Source organism: Salmo trutta, chromosome 2, assembly GCF_901001165.1.
Source record: "Salmo trutta chromosome 2, fSalTru1.1, whole genome shotgun sequence".
NCBI lineage: Eukaryota > Metazoa > Chordata > Actinopteri > Salmoniformes > Salmonidae > Salmo > Salmo trutta.
Window position 1 is genome coordinate 37,279,289 of NC_042958.1, and position 22,068 is coordinate 37,301,356.

General features: G+C 44.4%; 1 protein-coding gene across 8 annotated transcripts in view; it reads left to right on the forward strand.

The window, feature by feature from the left end:
• The window catches only part of LOC115154766 (SWI/SNF-related matrix-associated actin-dependent regulator of chromatin subfamily D member 3), a 61,607-nt gene that overhangs the window by 21,643 nt on the left and 17,896 nt on the right, over nt 1–22,068 (forward strand). For 2 of the 8 annotated variants that reach the window (XM_029701334.1, XM_029701341.1), the window contains exons 1-3: nt 2,165–2,664; nt 17,341–17,531; nt 19,179–19,268. In XM_029701334.1, the coding sequence (XP_029557194.1) occupies nt 2,587–2,664; nt 17,341–17,531; nt 19,179–19,268 (359 nt within the window). In that variant the 5' untranslated portion in view covers nt 2,165–2,586. Of the gene's footprint in view, nt 1–2,164; nt 2,665–17,340; nt 17,532–19,178; nt 19,269–22,068 lie in introns of those variants that run through there. The other 6 variants (XM_029701349.1, XM_029701368.1, XM_029701381.1 and 3 more) reach the window with 6 other exon arrangements.

Sequence of the window (22,068 nt, forward strand, 5' to 3'; positions counted from 1 at the left end):
CACAGCCTTGTTTGGTCAGTCAGAGGGAGGAGAGGGAGAGGGAGGAAGAGGGGGAGGAGGATTCTGTGAATCAGTATAATGACCGACGGCCATGTCTGCAACAGACAGGTCTCTTAGCAACCCGACCAATAGACAGACTGCCTCGCTCTCTCTTTCTCTCTAAGGTCCCAAAAAACACATGCAGTCACACCCACGTGCATGCAGACACAGCAGGTTGACGTTTGTCATGAATCTTGCCCTGGAGGCATTTCCACTAGATGGGCCAGCTTAAAAATTCATGAAAACAAAAATTATATATCTTTTTTAAATTTAATGTCAGCATTCAAATATAATCAAATTGTATTGGTCACATACACATGGTTAGCAGTTATTGCGAGTGTAGCGAAACGCTTGCATTAGCGTTAGCAGTGTGGTTAATGTTAAGGGTTCAAATCAAATTTTATTTGTCACATGCGCCGAATACAACAGGTTTAGACCTTACAGTGAAATGCTTACTTATAAGGTTAGGTTTAGGTTTAAAATCTGATTTAAGGACTTTGTGGCTGTGCCAGCTAGTGACCACTAGCTAAATCCTGTATGGAAATGCGTCATATTGCAATTGCCTGGGTCCTCACATCATCAGGGGGCCTCATGAAAAAAAAAAAGACAATGTTGGGAGTTACTATTGAGAATAGTAGAATACATACGGTTGCAATTTAGAAATTTGGTAGTACACCAGCCGTTTCCCTCTTGTTATGTCAGTCACTTACAGTTACTCAATTAGCCCTTCCCACTGGGCACAGACGTCAATTCAACGTCTATTCCATGTTGGTTCAGCCTAATTTCCTTGAAATAACGTGAAAACTATGTACCACCCTGCATCCCACTACTGGCTTGCTTCTAAAGCTAAACAGGGTTGGTTCTGGTCAGTCACTGGATGTGAGACCAGATGCTTCTGTAAGTGTTGTTGGAGGGCCAGTAGGAGGCACTCTGGTCCCCAAAAAAGATCCCAATGCCCCAGAGCAGTGATTGTGGACATTGCCCTGTGTAAGGTGCTGTCTTTTGGATGGGACGTTAAACTGGTGTCCTGACTCTCTGTGGTCACCAACGATCCCATGACAGTTATCGTAAGAGTAGGGGTGTTAACCCTGGTGTCCTGGCTAAATTCCCAATCTGGCCCTCATACCATCATGGCCACCTAATTGTCTAGGGGAGTGGTATTAAAACTTGTTCCCAGTTTTTTTCCACCAGAATTTTTGGGGACCCCGTTTATTCGCAAGAATTTGCGATCCCATCCCACCCCAAATCTAATTACATCCTTAAAATCTGTACATTTAGATTTTAAACAAATAACCTTCAATTCATTGCATTTTCATCTCTTACCAAAATGAAAAGAAACCAATAAATACATTTCCTCAGTAAAATTGCGTTTTTCAAATTACCTTTCTCAAAAACGTTTCTATATCGTCCCATACAATAATCGTAATTATTTTCCCTGCAGTTCTCCCCGACTTTGAAAAACGGGTCTAAGGGCAACTTCACCCTACAACTAATGAAGCGTGGAGGGGAAGAACCCCTAGACCATTCTGAATGCCTCTCTGAATGCCAGGCTAAGCCAGATATGGAATACGTCCCAAATGGCACCCTATTCCCTATGTAGTGCATTACTTTTGGCCATGTCAAAAGAAGAGCACGATATAGGGAATAGGGTGCCATTTGGGATATGATCATTGAAAGACAGGAAGTGAAGGTGTTCTGAAGGAGGCCCTCTCCAATTGTGGGCTTTAGAGGAGATTAGTTGGCTCATTAGACACAGTGTGCACACAGTTGTGTCCAATCAGGAACTGTTCTCTGAATCTTTGCCTCGCTGACCAATGAAAGTACTATGCCATATAAATATGACACGCTGTATAGCGTGATATAAGTGTATATAGATGGCAAATGGCTTTTCAGCTACATTTGATCCTGTTACTTGAGAGACACAGGTTGTAGTGATTTAGGTTTTATACTGCACTCTAATAGAGTAGTAATATACAGTGTGGCCCCTTTAAGAGCCGCTTGTCCTTTTTTGAGAATGAGTTGTGTGCTGTGCTGAAGGGGCTGACCATGGCCTCTGGGTTATTCACTAGGAGGTGGGAATGTCTAACTGAGGCTAACTTCCCCAGTCCCCTTGCTCAAACAACCAGGCACAGGCAGCCAGTCACACCGCATGCCCTTATCTACCAATGGAATGGAATGCAACAGCTGTGGCAGGGGGCCGCCAGGGGTGGGCCGGCTCAAACCCCCCTGCCGGGGCCCCCACTCCCCTTCTCCGCAGGGCTTCTACTCCTGAAAGGCAGCTCAACTAAAAAGTGTGCTCTGAGACAGAGTGAGCGCCTCGGCAGGGCTGCACGGCAAAAACACAGAGGGAGAGAGGGGGAGAGGGTTGAGAGAGAGCGAAGGAGAGAGAGTCGGGGACGGCGCTAGAAAAGGAGAGCACAAAGAGGAGGAAAGTAAAGCAAGGGAGGGGATTTGAAGCTCGGGTGAAGGGGAAGAGAGGGAGAGGGAAAGACAAAAGAAAGAGAGGGAGACGTAGTAGGAGCAGGGGGAAGCGAGGGGACGGCGCAAATGGCTACGGAGGAGACGGCGGGGGGAGCGCGCAAAGCCACCAAGAGCAAACTGTTTGAGTTCCTGGTCCATGGAGTGGTGAGTTGCCCAGTAGCACTGTCTGTCATTGAGACAGAGAGAGCCGGACCCTGGCGTGTGTGTGTATATGTGACTACTCAAGCGTGTGTGTGTGTGAGAGAGAGAGAGAGCATCGGCGCATAGGCAATCTGAGAGAGATAGCTGTCCATGTGAAGGTTATATCCAGCCCTCTGGATCCCACACTGTTTTCTTTTTAAAGAAGATCAGGGAAGGAGTAGGGAGCGGAGGAGGACAGCCATTTGAAATGCAAAAAAGAGAGAGAAGGAAGGAGAGAGGGACACAGAGCGATGCTAGCAGCAACCAACCCCCTGGCTATCAGAGCACACTGAGCATGCTTGGAGTTAGCGAGTGAGTGGGGGAAGCAACCAGCTCACTCAAAACACAGTCTCAGAGCGGTCGTAAGATAAGCACGCTGCTATGATCATTTGAACATATACGTGTATGGTCATGTGGATAATGTTATTGGAGCATGCTTCAATGTTTTGAAATGCAGGAAATTGAGCTTATTTCAAATAAATAGCAATGGGTGAATTTCACATGGTTGGGGGAAAGGGTAAGGTCTGTCACTGCTGTCATAACACATGCAGCATTAACTGACCTGGGAATACAATAGAGCCTATGATGAGCACAATGTTGTTATCATGGAGTTATGGATGTGTGTGTGTGTGTTATGGATGTGTGTGGGTTATGGATGTGTGTGTGTGTGTTATGGATGTGTGTGTGTGGGTTATGGATGTGTGTTTTGTTTAGACTGGCAGTTAAAACCCAAAGACATGAGGCTTTAATAGAGACCACTGTCAATGTATTTCATTGTCTAGTCCACAAAGTGTTCTCAAATCCTCACCCATCTATTAAAAGTCACAAGGAATATGAATATACACATCCAGATCACATTCATTGTATTGGCCAGTTCATGTACTACAAGATGAAGTGCATTAAGCATAAGTGTACAGCAGTGTACAGCATACCCACTATGCACACTCTGGTTGAATCAACATTGTCCCTGTGTTATTTCAATAAAATGACTTTGAACCAATGTGGAATAGACGTTGAATTGACATCTGCCGAGTGGGCAGAGACTGAAGTGAAACAATGAGCAGAGGTGATGATGAGCCAGATGAGTGTCCCTTCTCAAAAGACCAATTAACCTTGATCTCTCTCTCTCTCTACCTCTCTCTCTCTCTACCTCTCTCTCTACCTCTCTACCTCTCTCTACCTCTCTACCTCTCTCTCTACCTCTCTACCTCTCTCTCTACCTCTCTACCTCTCTCTCTACCTCTCTACCTCTCTCTCTACCTCTCTACCTCTCTCTACCTCTCTACCTCTCTCTCTACCTCTCTCTCTACACCTCTCTACCTCTCTACCTCTCTCTACCTCTCTACTTCTCTCTCTACCTCTCTCTCTACCTCTCTCTCTACCTCTCTCTCTCTCTACCTCTCTACCTCTCTCTACCTCTCTACCTCTCTCTCTCTCTCTCTCTACCTCTCTACCTCTCTCTCTACCTCTCTCTCTACCTCTCTACCTCTCTACCTCTCTACCTCTCTACCTCTCTACCTCTCTACCTCTCTACCTCTCTACCTCTCTACCTCTCTCTCTCTACCTCTCTCTCTCTACCTCTCTCTCTCTACCTCTCTCTCTACCTCTCTCTCTACCTCTCTCTCTACCTCTCTACCTCTCTCTCTACCTCTCTCTCTACCTCTCTACCTCTCTCTCTACCTCTCTCTCTACCTCTCTCTCTACCTCTCTCTCTACCTCTTTCTACCTCTCTACTTCTCTCTCTACCTCTCTACCTCTCTACTCTACCTCTCTCTCTACCTCTCTCTCTACCTCTCTCTCTACCTCTCTCTCTATACCTCTCTACCTCTCTACCTCTCTACTTCTCTCTCTACCTCTCTCTCTACCTCTCTCTCTACCTCTCTCTCTACCTCTCTCTACCTCTCTCTCTCTCTACCTCTCTCTCTCTCTACCTCCTCTACCTCCTCTCTACCTCTCTACTCTCTCTACTCTCTCTCTACTACCTCTCTCTCTACCTCTCTCTCTACCTCTCTCTCTACCTCTCTCTCTACCTCTCTCTCTACCTCTCTACCTCTCTCTCTACCTCTCTCTCTACCTCTCTCTCTACCTCTCTCTCTACCTCTCTACCTCTACCTCTCTCTCTCTACCTCTCTCTCTCTACCTCTCTCTCTCTACCTCTCTCTCTACCTCTCTCTCTCTACCTCTCTCTCTCTACCTCTCTCTCTCTACCTCTCTCTCTCTACTCTCTCTCTCTACCTCTCTCTCTACCTCTCTCTCTACCTCTACACCTCTCTCTCTACCTCTCTCTCTCTACCTCTCTCTCTCTACCTCTCTCTCTCTACCTCTCTCTCTCTACCTCTCTCTCTCTACCTCTCTCTCTCTACCTCTCTCTCTCTACCTCTCTCTCTTACCTCTCTCTCTCTACCTCTCTCTCTCTACCTCTCTCTCTACCTCTCTCTCTCTACCTCTCTCTCTCTACCTCTCTCTCTACCTCTCTCTCTACCTCTCTCTCTCTACCTCTCTCTCTCTACCTCTCTCTCTCTCTACCTCTCTCTCTACCTCTCTCTCTACCTCTCTCTCTACCTCTCTCTCTACCTCTCTCTCTACCTCTCTCTCTACCTCCTCTCTCTACCTCTCTCTCTCTACCTCTCTCTCTCTACCTCTCTCTCTCTACCTCTCTCTCTCTACCTCTCTCTCTCTACCCTCTCTCTCTCTACCTCTCTCTCTCTACCTCTCTCTCTCTACCTCTCTCTCTCTACCTCTCTCTCTCTACCTCTCTCTCTCTACCTCTCTCTCTCTACCTCTCTCTCTCTACCTCTCTCTCTCTATCTCTCTATCTCTCTACCTCTCTCTCTCTACCTCTCTCTCTCTACCTCTCTCTCTCTCTCTTTACCTCTCTCTCTCTCTTTACCTCTCTCTCTCTCTTTACCTCTCTACCTCTCTCTCTCTTTACCTCTCTCTCTCTTTACCTCTCTTTCTCTCTACCCCAGGCCAAACATTTTTCTTCATGCCTGAACTGCCTCTTCTCGCAGTAGATTTGAGGGAGTAGAATCGTCTTGATTATCATATTCACTTCAATGCCGGCGAGTTATGAGACTCCAGCTCACTGTATAGACTGCAGGAATCTTTAGTTTGTGGTGAGGAGTGACGTTTTACTCTCTGTTTCACTCCCAGTTGAGTTAAAAACCAGGGTGCGTCCCAAAATGTTCTCTATGCAGTCCAATAGGGCTTTGGTAAATAGTAGCGCACTATAAAGGGAATAAGGTGCCATTTGAGACTTATCCCTATGAATATTTACTACAGTAGGCTAAGACAACACAACTCCCCCTCTGGAGATAGAATATCTGAAAGGCCAGCCACATTCCTTCACACACACACACCTACTGTTGCACTTATGTGGAGCTGTGAAGGTCCTGGTGTTTCAGCCTCCTGCTGGACTCTTTCCATGTGTGGGGTTTCAGCCTCCTGCTGGACTCTTTCCATGTGTGGGGTTTCAGCCTCCTGCTGGACTCTTTCCATGTGTGGGGTTTCAGCCTCCTGCTGGACTCTTTCCATGTGTGGGGTTTCAGCCTCCTGCTGGACTCTTTCCATGTGTGGGGTTTCAGCCTCCTGCTGGACTCTTTCCATGTGTGAGGTTTCAGCTTCCTGCTGGACTCTTTCCATGTGTGGGGTTTCAGTCCGTGGGGGAGAGGTCTCTTGGAGATGGCCCGGTCTTGGAAGCCTGTTGGGTGGGCGCCACTTGGCGACCTTGAGTCTCTCTCTCTTTCTCTTATTTGTCAATTCAATTTAGGGGGCTTTATTGGCATGGGAAACATTGTTTACATTGCCAAAGCAAGTGAAATGGATAATAAACAAAAATGTAATAAACAATCAAAAATTGACAGTATACATTACTCTCACAAAGGTTTAAAATGAATAGACATTTCAAATGTCATAGTATGACTACGTACAGAGCGTGTGTGTATGTGTGTGTGACTGCTATCATGAACTTTGCCATGCCCCTTAGAAGATTCTATTACGGAGCTTCTCCAATCACATTTTTAGCCCTATGTGGGTTAAATACACTGTGGCCTCTCCAAACACCTTCAACCCTCCTACAGATGCCGTCAAAGGTCGTCTCAGATATCCAATCACATGGCAGATTAAATTGCTGGCTGGCTGGCAGACAGAGTTGTGAGAGACGGGGAAGAGTGGAGGACAGAAATCAGATATGGGCTGCTGTTGGCATGGATTTATAAGGATTTGGGAAGACAATACTGCAGAGGACCACCCAATAGGGCACATCCAATCAGCCAATAGGGCACATCCAATCAGCCAATAGGGCACATCCAATCAGCCAATAGGGCACATCCAATCAGCCAATTGGGCACATCCAATCAGCCAATAGGGCACATCCAATCAGCCAATAGGGCACATCCAATCAGCCAATTGGGCACATCCAATCAGCCAATAGGGCACATCCAATCAGCCAATAGGGCACATCCAATCAGCCAATTGGGCACATCCAATCAGCCAATTGGGCACATCCAGTCGGTCAATCATTCCTTTTCTATACTTTACAGGATCCCAGTTAGTTAACCTATTATTTGCCCACTATAGTATTACCACTCCTTCAATCAGGTCTCTCCCCTATCCTCTCCCAGTCCCTTGCATTCAGTTGTACAACTGACTAGGTGTCCCCTTTCCCTCTACCTTGGGTGGCCACACAGCACGGCGGGGCCTGGCCACACGCCCAGTCTCGGGGAAACGCTCCACCCTCCTGCCGAGATAGGAAGTGGACAGTGGGGGGGGGAGAGCCAGGGTCTTCTTGTCAAGGTAACCAAAGAAAGAGACCAGCCAGCAGCACCCAGACCCCAACAGGAATGTTAAAGTTAGAGCTACTTTCTCTCTGCCCAGGCCCCAGAGAAACCACACAGCTGCTTCTCCTCCCTCCCGCCCGCCCGCAGCCAGCAGAGTGACAGCAGCACCTGTGTGACTGTGACTGGGAGAGGACATGGACTCCATTGCACCACAGCCTCTCTCCAACTCACTGACTGACTAGCTGGCCTCCATTTTAATGGGATCAATTGCAACCAACAGGCAGAACTTAATGCACAGCTGCATGTTACGGCTGAATGTCTTAAAACGCTACTAACGGGAGATAACATGCACCTGCGTGTTAAAACCAAAAACCCACAAGAATAAACCAGCAGATCAGGTGATCTTCCGTTGTTACTGTGTCAAACGATTTAGATACCAGGAAGCTGCATCTAGGTTCTCTACTCCTGACCCCAATGAAATATCAACCTATCAGGAACATTGAAAATACCAAGACTGGTATAAATCCAAAATATTTATTGTAAGAATATAGACCCAGTATAGTACAGCACTGTACTGAACTATAATGTACTGTACTGAACTGTACTCTGTAGTGGGCAGTAAGATTTGATATGTGTATATACAGTATATTATATATACAGTTGAAGTCTGAAGTTTACATACACTTAGGTTGGAGTCATTGAACTTGTTTTTCAGCAACTCCACACATTTCTTGTTAACAAACTATAGTTTTGGCAAGTCGGTTAGGACATCTACTTTGTGTATGACGCAAGTAATTTTTCCAACAATTGTTTACAGACAGATTATTTCACTTATAACTCACTGTATCACAATTCCAGTGGGTCAGAAGTTTACATACACTAAGTTGACTGTGCCTTTAAACAGCTTGGAAAATTCCAGAAAATGATGTCATGGCTTTAGAAGCTTCTGATAGGTTAATTGACATCATTTGAGTCAATTGGAGGTGTACCTGTCGATGTATTTCAAGGCCTACCTTCAAAGGCATTATTCCAAGCATGGTTAGAGAGAGACAAAGAAACCTTGGCTTGTGCCATGGCCCATAGCACATGGGAGAGTTAGAGAGAAGGAAAGAGAGTATCTCACCACAGCAGGTCAGGAACATAAGAGTAAGCACAATGAATGTCATTTTGATTCAAAATCTGAGTTGTTGACCAAAAGTATTACTGTAAAGTTAACCGCCAATCAGATATTAGACGTACATGATGTAATCACAACAGAACCTCTGCTTCTTAGAGATGTGACATTGGGGGTTCAACACAGAGAATGTTGAATTCCTAAGATGACACAGAGGAAATTATTGGGGGTTCAGCACAGAGAATGTTGAATTCCTAAGATGACACAGAGGAAATTATTGGGGGTTCAGCACAGAGAATGTTGAATTCCTAAGATGACACAGGAAATTCTTGGGGGTTCAGCACAGAGAATGTTGAATTCCTAAGATGACACAGAGGAAATTCTTGGGGGTTCAGCACAGAGAATGTTGAATTCCTAAGATGACACAGAGGAAATTCTTGGGGGTTCAGCACAGAGAATGTTGAATTCCTAAGATGACACAGAGGAAATTATTGGGGGTTCAGCACAGAGAATGTTGAATTCCTAAGATGACACAGAGGAAATTCTTGGGGGTTCAGCACAGAGAATGTTGAATTCCTAAGATGACACAGAGGAAATTCTTGGGGGTTCAGCACAGAGAATGTTGAATTCCTAAGATGACACAGGAAATTCTTGCATACAGTTGATAAGAAGAGTCACTTCGGGGGCTGCCCTACAACTCTACTTTCCTGTACTGTACTGAACTATATTCGAGTTTACTGTAGAGTACAGTAAAGTACAATACAGTGCATTATAGATGTCTGTTTGGGTCACATTAGAATATAATTTGTCATTTGACATACCTTGATTAGACTAATTTAATGAAAACAGATTATATTAACTCAATCATGATTGGCTTGGTTAAGTTATCGATTTTAGATGTAGAAATTCAGGAATACTTTATTTTCCCCTTTTGATAAGCAACCAGGACTTAAAGTTAAAGGCAGTCGAAATTCCGTTTTTCCTGTGTTTAATATGATATTGGACAACAGCTGAATCTATTACGGTAAGGTACTTAATTGTTAACCAGAAATTATTTGATATTGATATAAAAACTGCTACATTGGGCCTTTGACGTCAGCTTTAGGGAGCGGTAAAATGGTTGCCAATAGTGGTTGTAATTGAGATCAGCTGTGCAGGTGATTTTAGCACATATTGATGGTTTAACGAGAGATCACCTTGTGTTAAGAGGGTGCTCAGTGTTGGCTGCAATTGATTCATGAAATGTAAAGCCAGAGACTGGCATTGTTGTGGCTATTGGTGTTATTTGAGTACTTCAAGCATAGAATATATTTTACAGATCCTATAGGTCTATTTCCTATTGTCATCCTCATGTTAAGCTGGTCGTAAAATGGCTGTTTCTGCGGCAGTTTTCCCATGTGGGCCTGGTTCCATCCCAAATGGCATCATATTCCCTATATAGTGCACTACTTTTCACCAGAGCACCATATGTTTGACCGTCCTGTGAGTGGAAACAGTGGTGACCCCTAGGTTACAGTAGTGGCACAAACTGCACCTAACGTCTCCCACAACTCTATTTCACACAGTCACTCAACCAAATGACTAGTGCAGATAAGATGGAGTTAATAAACGGATTGCTGTTGATGATTAATAGTGTTTGGGTTTGTGTGTCTTTGTGTGCTTTTAAGCGATTGTAGATGTGCATACAGTATGTTAGCTCCCAATACTCCCCAACTCGGTTTATCTTGATTTCACAACAGTTTAGAGTCGATTGAAAACCCACACAATTTCTCCCCAATGGAAAATGTCAAAGCACTAGCTTAAAACATGGGTGATGCAAGATCATCCCAGAGATGGTATTTGGCAGAACAGTATGACCTGTTATTGGGAGATTCTCTATAGGTTTTACTAACTCCTCTGTCCTCTTCTCGCCTCTTTTTGAAAAACATCAAAGGTAATAAAGGAGAGGAGGAGCAGAAATGTCAACGTATGAAATTAGACTCTCCTTGTCACTAGCACGTCGTCAGGCAAATTACTTTTACAGAGGAGGAATCCCAAAATGTATGTGTAAAGTGGTAAAATAAATGTTGCTAGCTGTGGCAGTCAGTAATGTGAGGCTATTGTTACTCCATTTCCCACTCTGTGAGGTGCCAGATTTCACAGCGACCAGGGAACCATACTGCAGAACCACTTCCTGACTGATGAAAAGAGTTGGGCTGCGCCCCAAATAGCACCATATTCCCTATATAATGCAGTACTTTTGACCAGGGCCAATAAGGTTAGAAGTAGTTCATTTACAGGGAATGGGATGCCATTTGGGATGCAGTCTAGGAGGCTTTTAAACTCTCCTACCAAGGCCACTTTGATACTAAGTTGTAAAGGTGATTGTTTGCCAGATCACAAGGGTTCCTATCTCATCTATTTGTTATGAATAAGGGGTTATTGCAGGAGTCAAGACAGGGGTTGTATGTAGGAATAGGCTTTTAGCCTCGCTCAAACAATGGTCATGAAATAACCAATATGACACAGTTCCTCCTTGTGGAATGATTATTATACAATTTTATCCACACGTTAAAGCAAAATCCATTTTTAGAATTGGCATACAATGTCCTCTTTAAACTAAGTACTTAGTGTTTTCCCTTTGTGGTTTTGTTGTATTTACCACTCTCAAATGGCATGTCAACTCTTTTAGGGAAAGTGCCGTATTAGGAAATGTTTCCCTCCCAAAAAAGTAATGATTGACTTTCTAATCTCATGGAGCATAGATGTCATAACAAAATCGAGATAGAGCTAAGTTTCTTTGTATTTACTCTTGTGCTTGTAGCACATTGAGTCCTAGGACTCTGGAACTCTCCTCCTCATAGAGTACCACAGTATCAGTCATAATACCCATAAAACCTAGCGGTCAAACGAGGAAATTGTTCCAATCGTTTTTCCACCAGTAATTTTTTTCCCCATAGGGAATTTTAGAAACACTTAAAATAAGGGCTGTGTTTCGTGTAAACTTACCCTGGTGTGACGTTTTAATAATTGTGTACATTTCTCTAGGACAAGGTGCCTTTTAGCAATATATTTGCCTGTATTTACCCCCCAAAAATGAAATGGCTTTCATAAAGAACTACAAATGCCATGATGTGGACGAGACTTCCGAACCAAGGTAATGTTAGCTAAATTTACTAATGAATAAATTGGCTACATTTCTTTAAATTGACAATTATGTGAATTGTCTTGTGCAAGTTTTAAATTGACACAATACCTGATAGCAAAGGTGTCAGCTAGAGATGACATGCAGGAGCTTGCAGGGATTTGTAGTCTTGAATGATGTCTTTTCAGATCTTTGCCTGTATTTTAGAACTAGGAATAGATATAGTCCTTGGTTCACTCCAGACCTGTCTGCCCTTGACCAGCACAAAAACACCCTGTGGCGTTCTGCATTAGCATCGAATAGCCCCCGTGTTATGCAAATATTCAGGGAAGTTAGGAACAAATATACACAGGCAGTTAGAAAAGCTAAGGCTAGCTTTTTCAAACAGAAATTTGCATCCTGTAGTACTAACTCAAAAAAGTTCTGGGACACTGTAAATTCCATGGAGAATAAGAGCACCTCCTCCCAGCTGCCCACTGCACTGAGGCTAGGAAACACTGTCACCACCGATAAATCCACTATAATTGAGAATTTCAATAAGAATTTCTCTACGGCTGGCCATGCTTTCCACCTGGCAACTCCTACCCCGGTCAACTGCCCGGCACCCTCCACAGCAACCTGCCAATGCCCCCACCATTTCTCCTTCTCCCAAATCCAGATAGCTGATGTTCTGAAAGAGCTGCAAAATCTGGACCCATACAAATCAGCCGGGCTAGACAATCTGGACCCTCTCTTTCTAAAATGATCTGCCGAAATTGTTGCAATCCCTTACTAGCCTGTTCAAACTCTCTTTCGTATCGTCTGAGATTCCCAAAGATTGGAAAGATGCCGCGGTCATTCCCCTATTCAAAGGGGGTGACACTCTAGACCCAAACTGCTACAGACCTATATCTATCCTACCCTGTCTTTCTAAGGTCTTCGAAAGCCAAGTTAACAAACAGATTACCGACCATTTCGAATCCCACTGTACCTCCTCCGCTATGCAATCTGGTTTCAGAGCTGGTCATGGGTGCACCTCAGCCACACTCACGGTCCTAAATGACATCATAACCGCCATCGATAAGAGACGTTACTGTGCAGCCGTATTCATCGACCTGGCCAAGGCTTTCGACTCTGTCAATCACCACATTCTTATTGGCAGACTCGACAGCCTTGGTTTCTCAAATGATTGCCTCGCCTGGTTTACCAACTACTTCTCTGATAGAGTTCAGTGTGTCAAATCGGAGGGCCTGTTGTCCGGACCTCTGGCAGTCTCTATGGGGGTGCCACAGGGTTCAATTCTCGGGCCGACTCTCTTCTCTGTATACATCAATGATGTTGCTCTTGCTGCTGGTGATTCTCTGATCCACCTCTACGCAGACGACACCATTCTGTATACTTCTGGCCCCTCTTTGGATACTGTGTTAACTAACCTCCAGACGAGCTTCAATGCCATACAACTCTCCTTCCGTGGCCTCCAACTGCTCTTAAACGCAAGTAAAACTAAATGCATGCTATTCAATCGATCACTGCCCGCACCTGCTCGCCCGTCCAGCATCACTACTCTGGGCGGCTCTGACTTAGAATACGTGGACAACTACAAATACCTGGGTGTCTGGTTAGACTGTAAACTCTCCTTCCAGACTCACATTAAGCATCTCCAATCCAAAATTAAATCTAGAATCGGCTTCCTATATCGCAACAAAGCATCCTTCACTCATGCTGCCAAACATACCCCCCTAAAACTGACCATCCTACCGATCCTCGACTTCGGTGATGTCATCTATAAAATAGCCTCCAACACTCTACTCAACAAACTGGATGCAGTCTATCACAGTGCCATCCGTTTTGTCACCAAAGCCCCATACACTACCCACCATTGCAACCTGTACTTTCTCGTTGGTTGGCCCTCGCTTCATACTCGTCGCCAACCCCCTGGCTACAGGTCATCTACAAGTCTCTGCTAGGTAAAGCCCCGCCTCATCTCAGCTCACTGGTCACCATAGCAGCACCCACTCGTAGCACGTGCTCCAGCAGGTATATCTCACTGGTCACCCCCAAAGCCAATTCCTCCTTTGGTCGTCTTTCCTTCCAGTTCTCTGCTGCCAATGACTGGAACGAACTGCAAAAATCTCTGAAGCTGGAGACTCATATCTCCCTCACTAGCTTTAAGCACCAGCTGTCAGAGCAGCTCACAGATCACTGCACCTTTACACAGCCCATCTGTAAACAGCCCATCTATCTACCTACCTCATCCCCATACTGTATTTATTTATTTATTTATCTTGTTCCTTTGCACCCCAGTATCTCTACTTGCACATTCATCTTCTGCACATCTATCGTGTTTAATTGCTATATTGTAATTACTTCGCCACCATGGCCCATTTATTGCCTTAACTTACCTTATTTGCACTCACTGTATATAGACTTTTTGTTTTCTTTTGTTCTACTGTAATATTGACTATGTTTTGTTTATTCCATGTGTAACTCTGTGTTGTTGTATGTGTCGAATTGCTATGCTTTATCTTGGCCAGGTCGCAGTTGTAAATGAGAACTTGTTCTCAACTAGCCTACCTGGTTAAATAAAGGTGAAGTAAATAAAATAATAATAATAATCTGAGACTAAATGGATCCGAATATATTGATAAAAGTCACGTTGTCCGATAGAGATTTACATTGTTATCAAAACGTCACGCCAGGGTAAGCCTACATGAAACACAGCCCTTATTTTATGAGAAAAATGAATGGTGGAAAAACTATTGGAACCATTTCCCTGTTTGACTGCTAGGGTTTATGGGAATTATGACAACTCCACTGTGGGGCTCTATTAGGTAGCTCATTGATTTTTCTCTTCTCAATGGGTAGCTCTGGGTTCTCTCCTCTCATTGGGTAGCTCTGGGTTCTCTCCTCTCATTGGGTAGCTCTGGGTTCTCTCCTCTCATTGGGTAGCTCTGGGTTCTCTCCTCTCATTGGGTAGCTCTGGGTTCTCTCCTCTCATTGGGTAGCTCTGGGTTCTCTCCTCTCATTGGGTAGCTCTGGGTTCTCTCCTCTCATTGGGTAGCTTTCTGGGTTCTCTCCTCTCATTGGGTAGCTTTCTGGGTTCTCTCCTCTCATTGGGTAGCTCTTTGGGTTCTCTCCTCTCATTGGGTAGCTCTTTGGGTTCTCTCCTCTCATTGGGTAGCTCTATGGGTTCTCTCCTCTCATTGGGTAGCTCTATGGGTTCTCTCCTCTCGTTGGGTAGCTCTTTGGGTTCTCTCCTCTCATTGGGTAGCTCTTTGGGTTCTCTCCTCTCATTGGGTAGCTCTTTGGGTTCTCTCCTCTCATTGGGTAGGTCTTTGGGTTCTCTCCTCTCATTGGGTAGGTCTTTGGGTTCTCTCCTCTCATTGGGTAGCTCTTTGGGTTCTCTCCTCTCATTGGGTAGCTCTTTGGGTTCTCTCCTCTCATTGGGTAGCTCTTTGGGTTCTCTCCTCTCATTGGGTAGCTCTTTGGGTTCAGTTTTCAGTCAGACAGTTCGCTGCGGCATCAAACACAGCCTGGGACAACAGCTGTTGCCATGGGACGGACACACGGAGTGACTGACAGGCAGCCACAGGTGTTGCCCCCCCCCAGTTTCACAGGGTTGCCAGGCAGGCAGGCCGCTGCTAGATTGTTGGCCACTTGGACATTTGGTTTCAGTGTAAAGTCCGTGTGTGTGTGTGTGTGTGTGTGTGTGTGTGTGTGTGTGTGTAATCACTGTTAGCCCTTTCTTCAGGGTGTGTTTTGAGTGATCTTGCTATCAGCAAGAATAAGAGATACATGAGTGAGTGAGATAGGAATCATTACACATGAATACTATACGACTTGATTTCATTCATTCAATGTTTTATTAATGGGATCACTGGAGTAAATTACACCTGGGCTAGGACATAAACCAGGGGTTCCCGATCCCGGTCCTGGAAGGCATTAGTATGTGCAGGATTTTGTTCCAGTCCTAGTTTAACACACCTGATACAGACCAGTCATATGAGTTTACACTACATACCAAACCATGATGTCTGTGTAGGGTTGGGCGATATGACCAAAATATCATATCACAATATTTTTCACATTCTAAATATGCTTTGAGTAGTTCATGACTCTAGGGTGGCAACACATTAAAAGTTATTTCAGTGGGGCTTTCTCCATTCGGATTATTTTATACGGTTCAATCCAACTTGAAACAAAAACTAATTTAATCATTTCCTGCACTTTTGTTATAATTTCCACACGGTTCCAAGCAGAGCTGCATGATATGGGCAAAACATCTAGACATAGTTAATTGGTGAACTGTTGAAATCATAGAGTTAGATTAATCATTCTTTTTCCATCGTTGGAATATAGTGGGGAGCACATTGAATACATTGTTGTTTACATGACAATGAATGAATAAGCCAGGGAAGAATTGACAGAGTAGGAACCAAAGTGTTGGTCAGTGTTTTCAGGGGAACGTAATAGATATTAGATTACATGTTTTCTTACCTCATGTAGCTAGCTAACTAACAAATTAATGCTTCGCCTATTCTTATCCGATTTAGAAGATACTGTTGCACAAACAACATGCTTATCTAGGCCTACACCAGCACTGGTAACATGCAACATATTTTTTATAACTAACCCAAGATCGACCACAGCCTGTTGTTTCCAATGGGAGCAAATTAATCAGAGTGGGCAGAACAAGCAAGGAGGTGGGCAGAGCCAAGCACAAGCTATCGAGATCCTATTGGCACGTTCTAGCATGTATTTGCATATTTCTGTGACGTGTGCAATAATTCAATTCGTCCTTGCACTCATTGTAAATAATGCATTTTTTTGGAAACTTTGGCAAAGGGTAAAGTCTGCTAAACAAGTCCACTCTCGTCATAACAAATGTATCGTTTTGGGAACAGTACTGTATCAAATGTGTAATTGATGAGAAAATTTGCAGAATGTCGGCCAAAATCCAAATCTTCTCCCGCTGCTGGCAACTGGGCTTCCTGTCATCGCCAACCAGATGCTTCAGATCTATACATCTTGTGAAACATCTAGCTTATTGTTCTATCTGTGACCAGGCTGTATTAGGTAGCTACATTTGCTCTGACTCTTAGTACATTTAGCAATCTAGCTAGTCAGCTAACTAGCGATTAGCATCAGTGGCTAACAAAACTTGCTAAAGACAAACTAGCAGACCGTAGTTTTCACACAGTAAGATACACAAACGAATAGTGTATTTATAGAACGCTTATAGAAAGCAGTGTCGTTGTCACAAACATCTTTCTGCGTCTATCTGACCATGCAGACTGCAGAGTGAACGGCAAGAAAGTGCTTGTGACTCCGTGGTCGAGCAGCTGCTCTCTTGATTGACGGGGCAGGCTTGGTGTGGGACGCGGCATGCAGCAAGCGGAGAGGGAGAAAGACGGCTCAAATAGCAAACAGAGTGAACTATAAAAACGGACATTAAACTCGCTGGAGTTACGTATCACATTTAACAAACCAAACATTGAAATACCGTAATAGAAGGTAAAGTAAAAACCCGAACCGGCCCGAGCATCAATACCGGTGTATATAGAAAAATACGGTATACCGCCCAGCCCTACGTCTGTGTATTTGAAATGTGCAGTAACTAATACCGTGTCTCCTGTCATCTCTAGCGTCCTGGAATGCCATCTGGAGCTAGGATGCCCCACCAGGGTGCCCCCATGGGCCCCCCCGGCCCCCCGTACAGTGGGAGCCCTACGGTGCGGCCCGGCCTGCCCACCCCGGTCATGGAGCCCAGCCGCAAGAGACCTGCCCCCTCCCAGCAGAACCAGCAGCAGCAGAACGTACAGAACCGGGCCAGAAAGTGAGTCACACGGCCAGGATTCATCCAAGATCCAACCCCCGTCCCCTCTCTACTCCATGCCTGCCTCTGGTCATGTTTCTGTGTGTAATATCTGCAATTCACCATCTGCATCTATCAGACCGACTGTTTCTCACTCCTGCATTGTGCTGTGAGTGCTCTCTCTTTCTGTGCTCCCCCTACTGCTTGCTTTAGTATTGCAACCTGTCCACTACTCTGACACTGTTCACCCCTTATCTACATTTGGCGATTAGGTTTAGCCACATTATGACCTCTGTTTTGTGGTCTGTTGCCTATCATGGTCAGCATATTGTGGAAACCATCTACACTGCTCAGAATAAGAGCTAACCTAGGTTACGAGATATAACGTCTCTGCCAAAACCAATCAGTCTATCCCATGAACTGGCTTCTAAAAATACTTGACAGTCACAAAAACAGTTCCTCAGAACCACACCCACATTGTGTTGTGCTTCACATGTACACCACCGGCCCTGAGTAATTCCTCAGGGAGGTGATTGAGCCAGGTGTAGTTATTAGAGAGTAGATCAATATTCTCCCTCTCTGTATCCGCAGTGCAATTGATCCACTCACAATTAAGCAGCCTTGTCAAACAAGGGCCAGGAAAATTGTTGTCCCATGTCGGCCCTCCACCCCTACCCCCACGGTTCCCCCCCTGTTGAGGGCCTGCCTGATCGATATGCCAGGGTGACCCAGTAGGTGACACTTTCTCTGGCAAAGCATATGCTTGTCCTCTGGCAGCTGACAGCCCCCTCCCCAGCCAACAGCCCAGCCCAAGCACAGCCACCTGTGTTTGCAGTGTCATTGAAACCGTATGGCTATTGGCTAGATGCACCTGAGCTCGTCCTGTCGAGCCAGCACTTTTCTACCCATACAGATCTGCCATGCTTCTAAAAATAGGGCATATTCAAATTTCAATTTACAAGGATGCTAGAAATAGTTTTATGTAATTGCAGTCGAGTCAAATATCAGTTTTAATTTGGTACTTTTTGCATTGTAGACAATAGGAAGGATGTTTTGGGTTGAGAATTATAGGACAGCCCTATAATTTGTGAAAAAGCTTCAGGTGCAGCTATACCTTGCACATTGAAAACCCACAAAGACTATAGGCCTAAATAGAAGTATTCAGATATGCCCAGTTTGCCCACGCACTACATTTATCAATACTACCTGGATCCTAGTAGGACTAGAGGGGGGGTTCTCTGTCACTCCTTTTCCCACGGTGTGCTAGTCTGTGCCTTAGTCCCAGTGTGTTCATTACCAATGTGTCTGCTTGTTGTTAGTGTGCCATCTAAACACTGAAGTGAGTGAAGCATGATTCCCCACTCTCCAATGAGAACCTTTCCCTGCTAGACAAGCGTCAAATGAGACCCCCAGATCCACTGATCACCAGGATCCACTATGTCCTCCTCTCTCACTTTGTGTGTGCATGCACACAGATGCACCCCACACTGATGCCTGTGCATACTACCTCCACACTTGCACCGATGCTAACGCACCCTCACTTACACAGACATACACACAACCAGGAGTTTGTCCTTCAGTACAGACATCCTGCTTGCTGCCACTAGTGTGTTGTCACACCAACCAACCTCTTTAATCGGACAACCTTCAAATCACATCAACCCTTAGGAAGCCAGTGGGATTCCCTGGAGCCAATGAGATGCCAGCGAGGCAGATGGACATGAGAGATGCCCAATCAGATCCAACGCTCGGATCAAAGTAGGAGTTTATTCTGCTGCATGTCCGTTTTTTCACACGTTTTTACTCGCCTCCCTGCCCTCTCCCCTGACCCCCAACCCCAGCACATACGAGTGTAGGCTCGGTCAACCCACCCCCAAATATTACCCCAAACAAACCCCTATGTTTGCCTCACCATGAGGAAAGCTTTACCAGGTGTTCATTAGGGTACCTCCGAATGTGAAGATGCATGCTGTAGACTGAAGCATGGCATGATGGGAACAAATGATGCTGTAAGTGTCTCTTACGAATGTCGGCCATACCAAAAGATGCCCTAACACCTCTTTAATCAACTATGTTTTTTTCTGTTTTGGCAAGATGCAATGTTTTCATAATCTCTAGAGGGTTGTGATTCCCAGTTTATGACCCTCAGATCCCTTTGAAATGTAACCAAGCCAGCCCCCGATGTTGCTGTAATGTGTTTCAGCATTTGGCCTGTTAACTTACCCTAATTATTTTTGCCCTGCCCTGTTAAAAGACTTCCGAGTGAGTCTGAGGTCCCTGCTGGTGTGCCAATGTCTAATACAATTTAACATTACTCACATATCCTCACACTATACAGTTGAAGTCGGAAGTTTACATCCACTTAGGTTGGAGTCATTAAAACTCGTTTTTCAACCACTCCACAAATTTCTTGTCAACAAACTATAGTTTTGGCAAGTCGGTTAGGACATCTACTTTGTGCATGACACAAGTCATTTTTCCAACAATTGTTTACAGACAGATTATTTCACTTATAATTCACTGTATCACAATTCCAGTGGGTCAGAAGTTTACATACACTATGTTGACTGTGCCTTTAAACAGCTTGGAAAATTCCAGAAAATGATGTCATGGCTTTAGAAGCTTCTGGTAGGTTAATTGACATCATTTGAGTCAATTGGAGGTGTACTTGTGGATGTATTTCAAGGCCTACCTTCAAACTCAGTACCTCTTTGCTTGACGTCATAGGCAAATCAAAAGAAATCAGCCAAGACCTCAGAAAAATAATTGTAGACCTCCACAAATCTGGTTCATCCTTGGGAGCAATTTCCAAATGTCTGAAGGTACCACGTTCATCTGTACAAACAATAGTAAGAAGTATAAACACCATGGGACCACGCAGCCGTCATACCGCTCAGGAAGGAGACGCGTTCTGTCTCCTAGAGATGAACGTACTTTGGTGCAAAATGTGCAAATCAATCCCAGTACATCAGCAAAGGACCTTGTGAAGATGCTGGAGGAAACAGGTACAAAAGTATCTATATCCACAGTTAAAGGAGTCCTATATCGACATAACCTGAAAGGCCGCTCAGCAAGGAAGAGCCACTGCTCCAAAACCGCCATAAAAAAGCCAGACTATGGTTTGCAACTGCACATGGGGACAAAGATCGTACTTTTTGGAAAAATGTCCTCTGGTCTGATGAAACAAAAATATAACTGTTTGGCCATAATGACCATCGTTATGTTTGGAGGAAAAAGGGGGATGCTTGCAAGCCGAAGAACAACATCCCAACCGTGAAGCACGAGGGTGGCAGCATCATGTTGTGGGGGTGCTTTGCAGCAGGGGGGACTGGTGCACTTCACAAATTAAATGGCATCATGAGGTAGGAAAATTATGTGGATATATTGAAGCAACATCTCAAGACATCAGTCAGGAAGTTAAAGCTTGGTCCCAAATGGGTCTTCCAAATGGACAATGACCCCAACCATACTTCCAAAGTTGTGGCAAAATGGCTTAAGGACAACAAAGTCAAGGTATTGGAGTGGCCATCACAAAGCTTGACCTTAATCCCATAGAACATTTGTGGGCAGAACTGAAAATGTGTGTGCGAGCAAGGAGACCTACACACCTGACTCAGTTACACCAGCTCTGTCAGGAGAAATGGGCCATAATTTACCCAAATTATTGTGGGAAGCTTGTGGAATGCTACCTGAAATGTTTGACCCAAGTTAAACAATTTAAAGGCAATGCTACCAAATACCATTTGAGTGTATGTAAACTTCTGACCTACTGGGAATGCAATGAAAGAAATAAAAGCTGAAATAATTCTCTCTACTATTATTCTGACATTTCACATTCTTAAAATAAAGTGGTGATCCTAACTGACCTAGGACAGGGAATTTTTACTAGGATTAAATGTCAGGAATTGTGAAAAACTGAGTTTAAATGTATTTGGCTAATGTGTATGTTAACTTCCGACTTGAACTGTAAGCATTAGATTATACGTCTGTCTCTGTCCTATGGTTCACTTAACACAGGGCTTCCAAAATGACATCCCTTGGACCCCAACCAGACGTACTGAGGAAGCTTGAGAGAGCACAAACCTATGACACTATTTCAAACTTGTTCTCTCAAATCAGTGTCTGGGCCCAATATTAACAATGCACCACTTTTCCGGCAATAACCTGATTCATAACAAAAACATAATGTAAACCAAGAGTCGCTGAGGAGGCACAGACTGCAGCTGCAGAACCGGACTAGAAAGGTTAGGCATCTTAACCATACCAGCACACCTCATTTGCATTAGCTGAGACCCATGGTAAGTAATCTATCGGGTGTTGTAACACAAATTATGTCCAAGACAAGAATTTAAAATATTTCATCATATTTTCAAAAAAAAATTCATACCCCCAAGAATTTGACAAGTATGCTACTGAAGGGATCCCTGACAGGAAAAACCACATGATTTTCACATGACATTTCACAGGTAAAGCCCTGAAAACAAAACTGAGTTATGGTACACATACAGTGCATTTAACAGTGTTTTCAACTTACACAATTTCAAAGTGTGTCAAATAT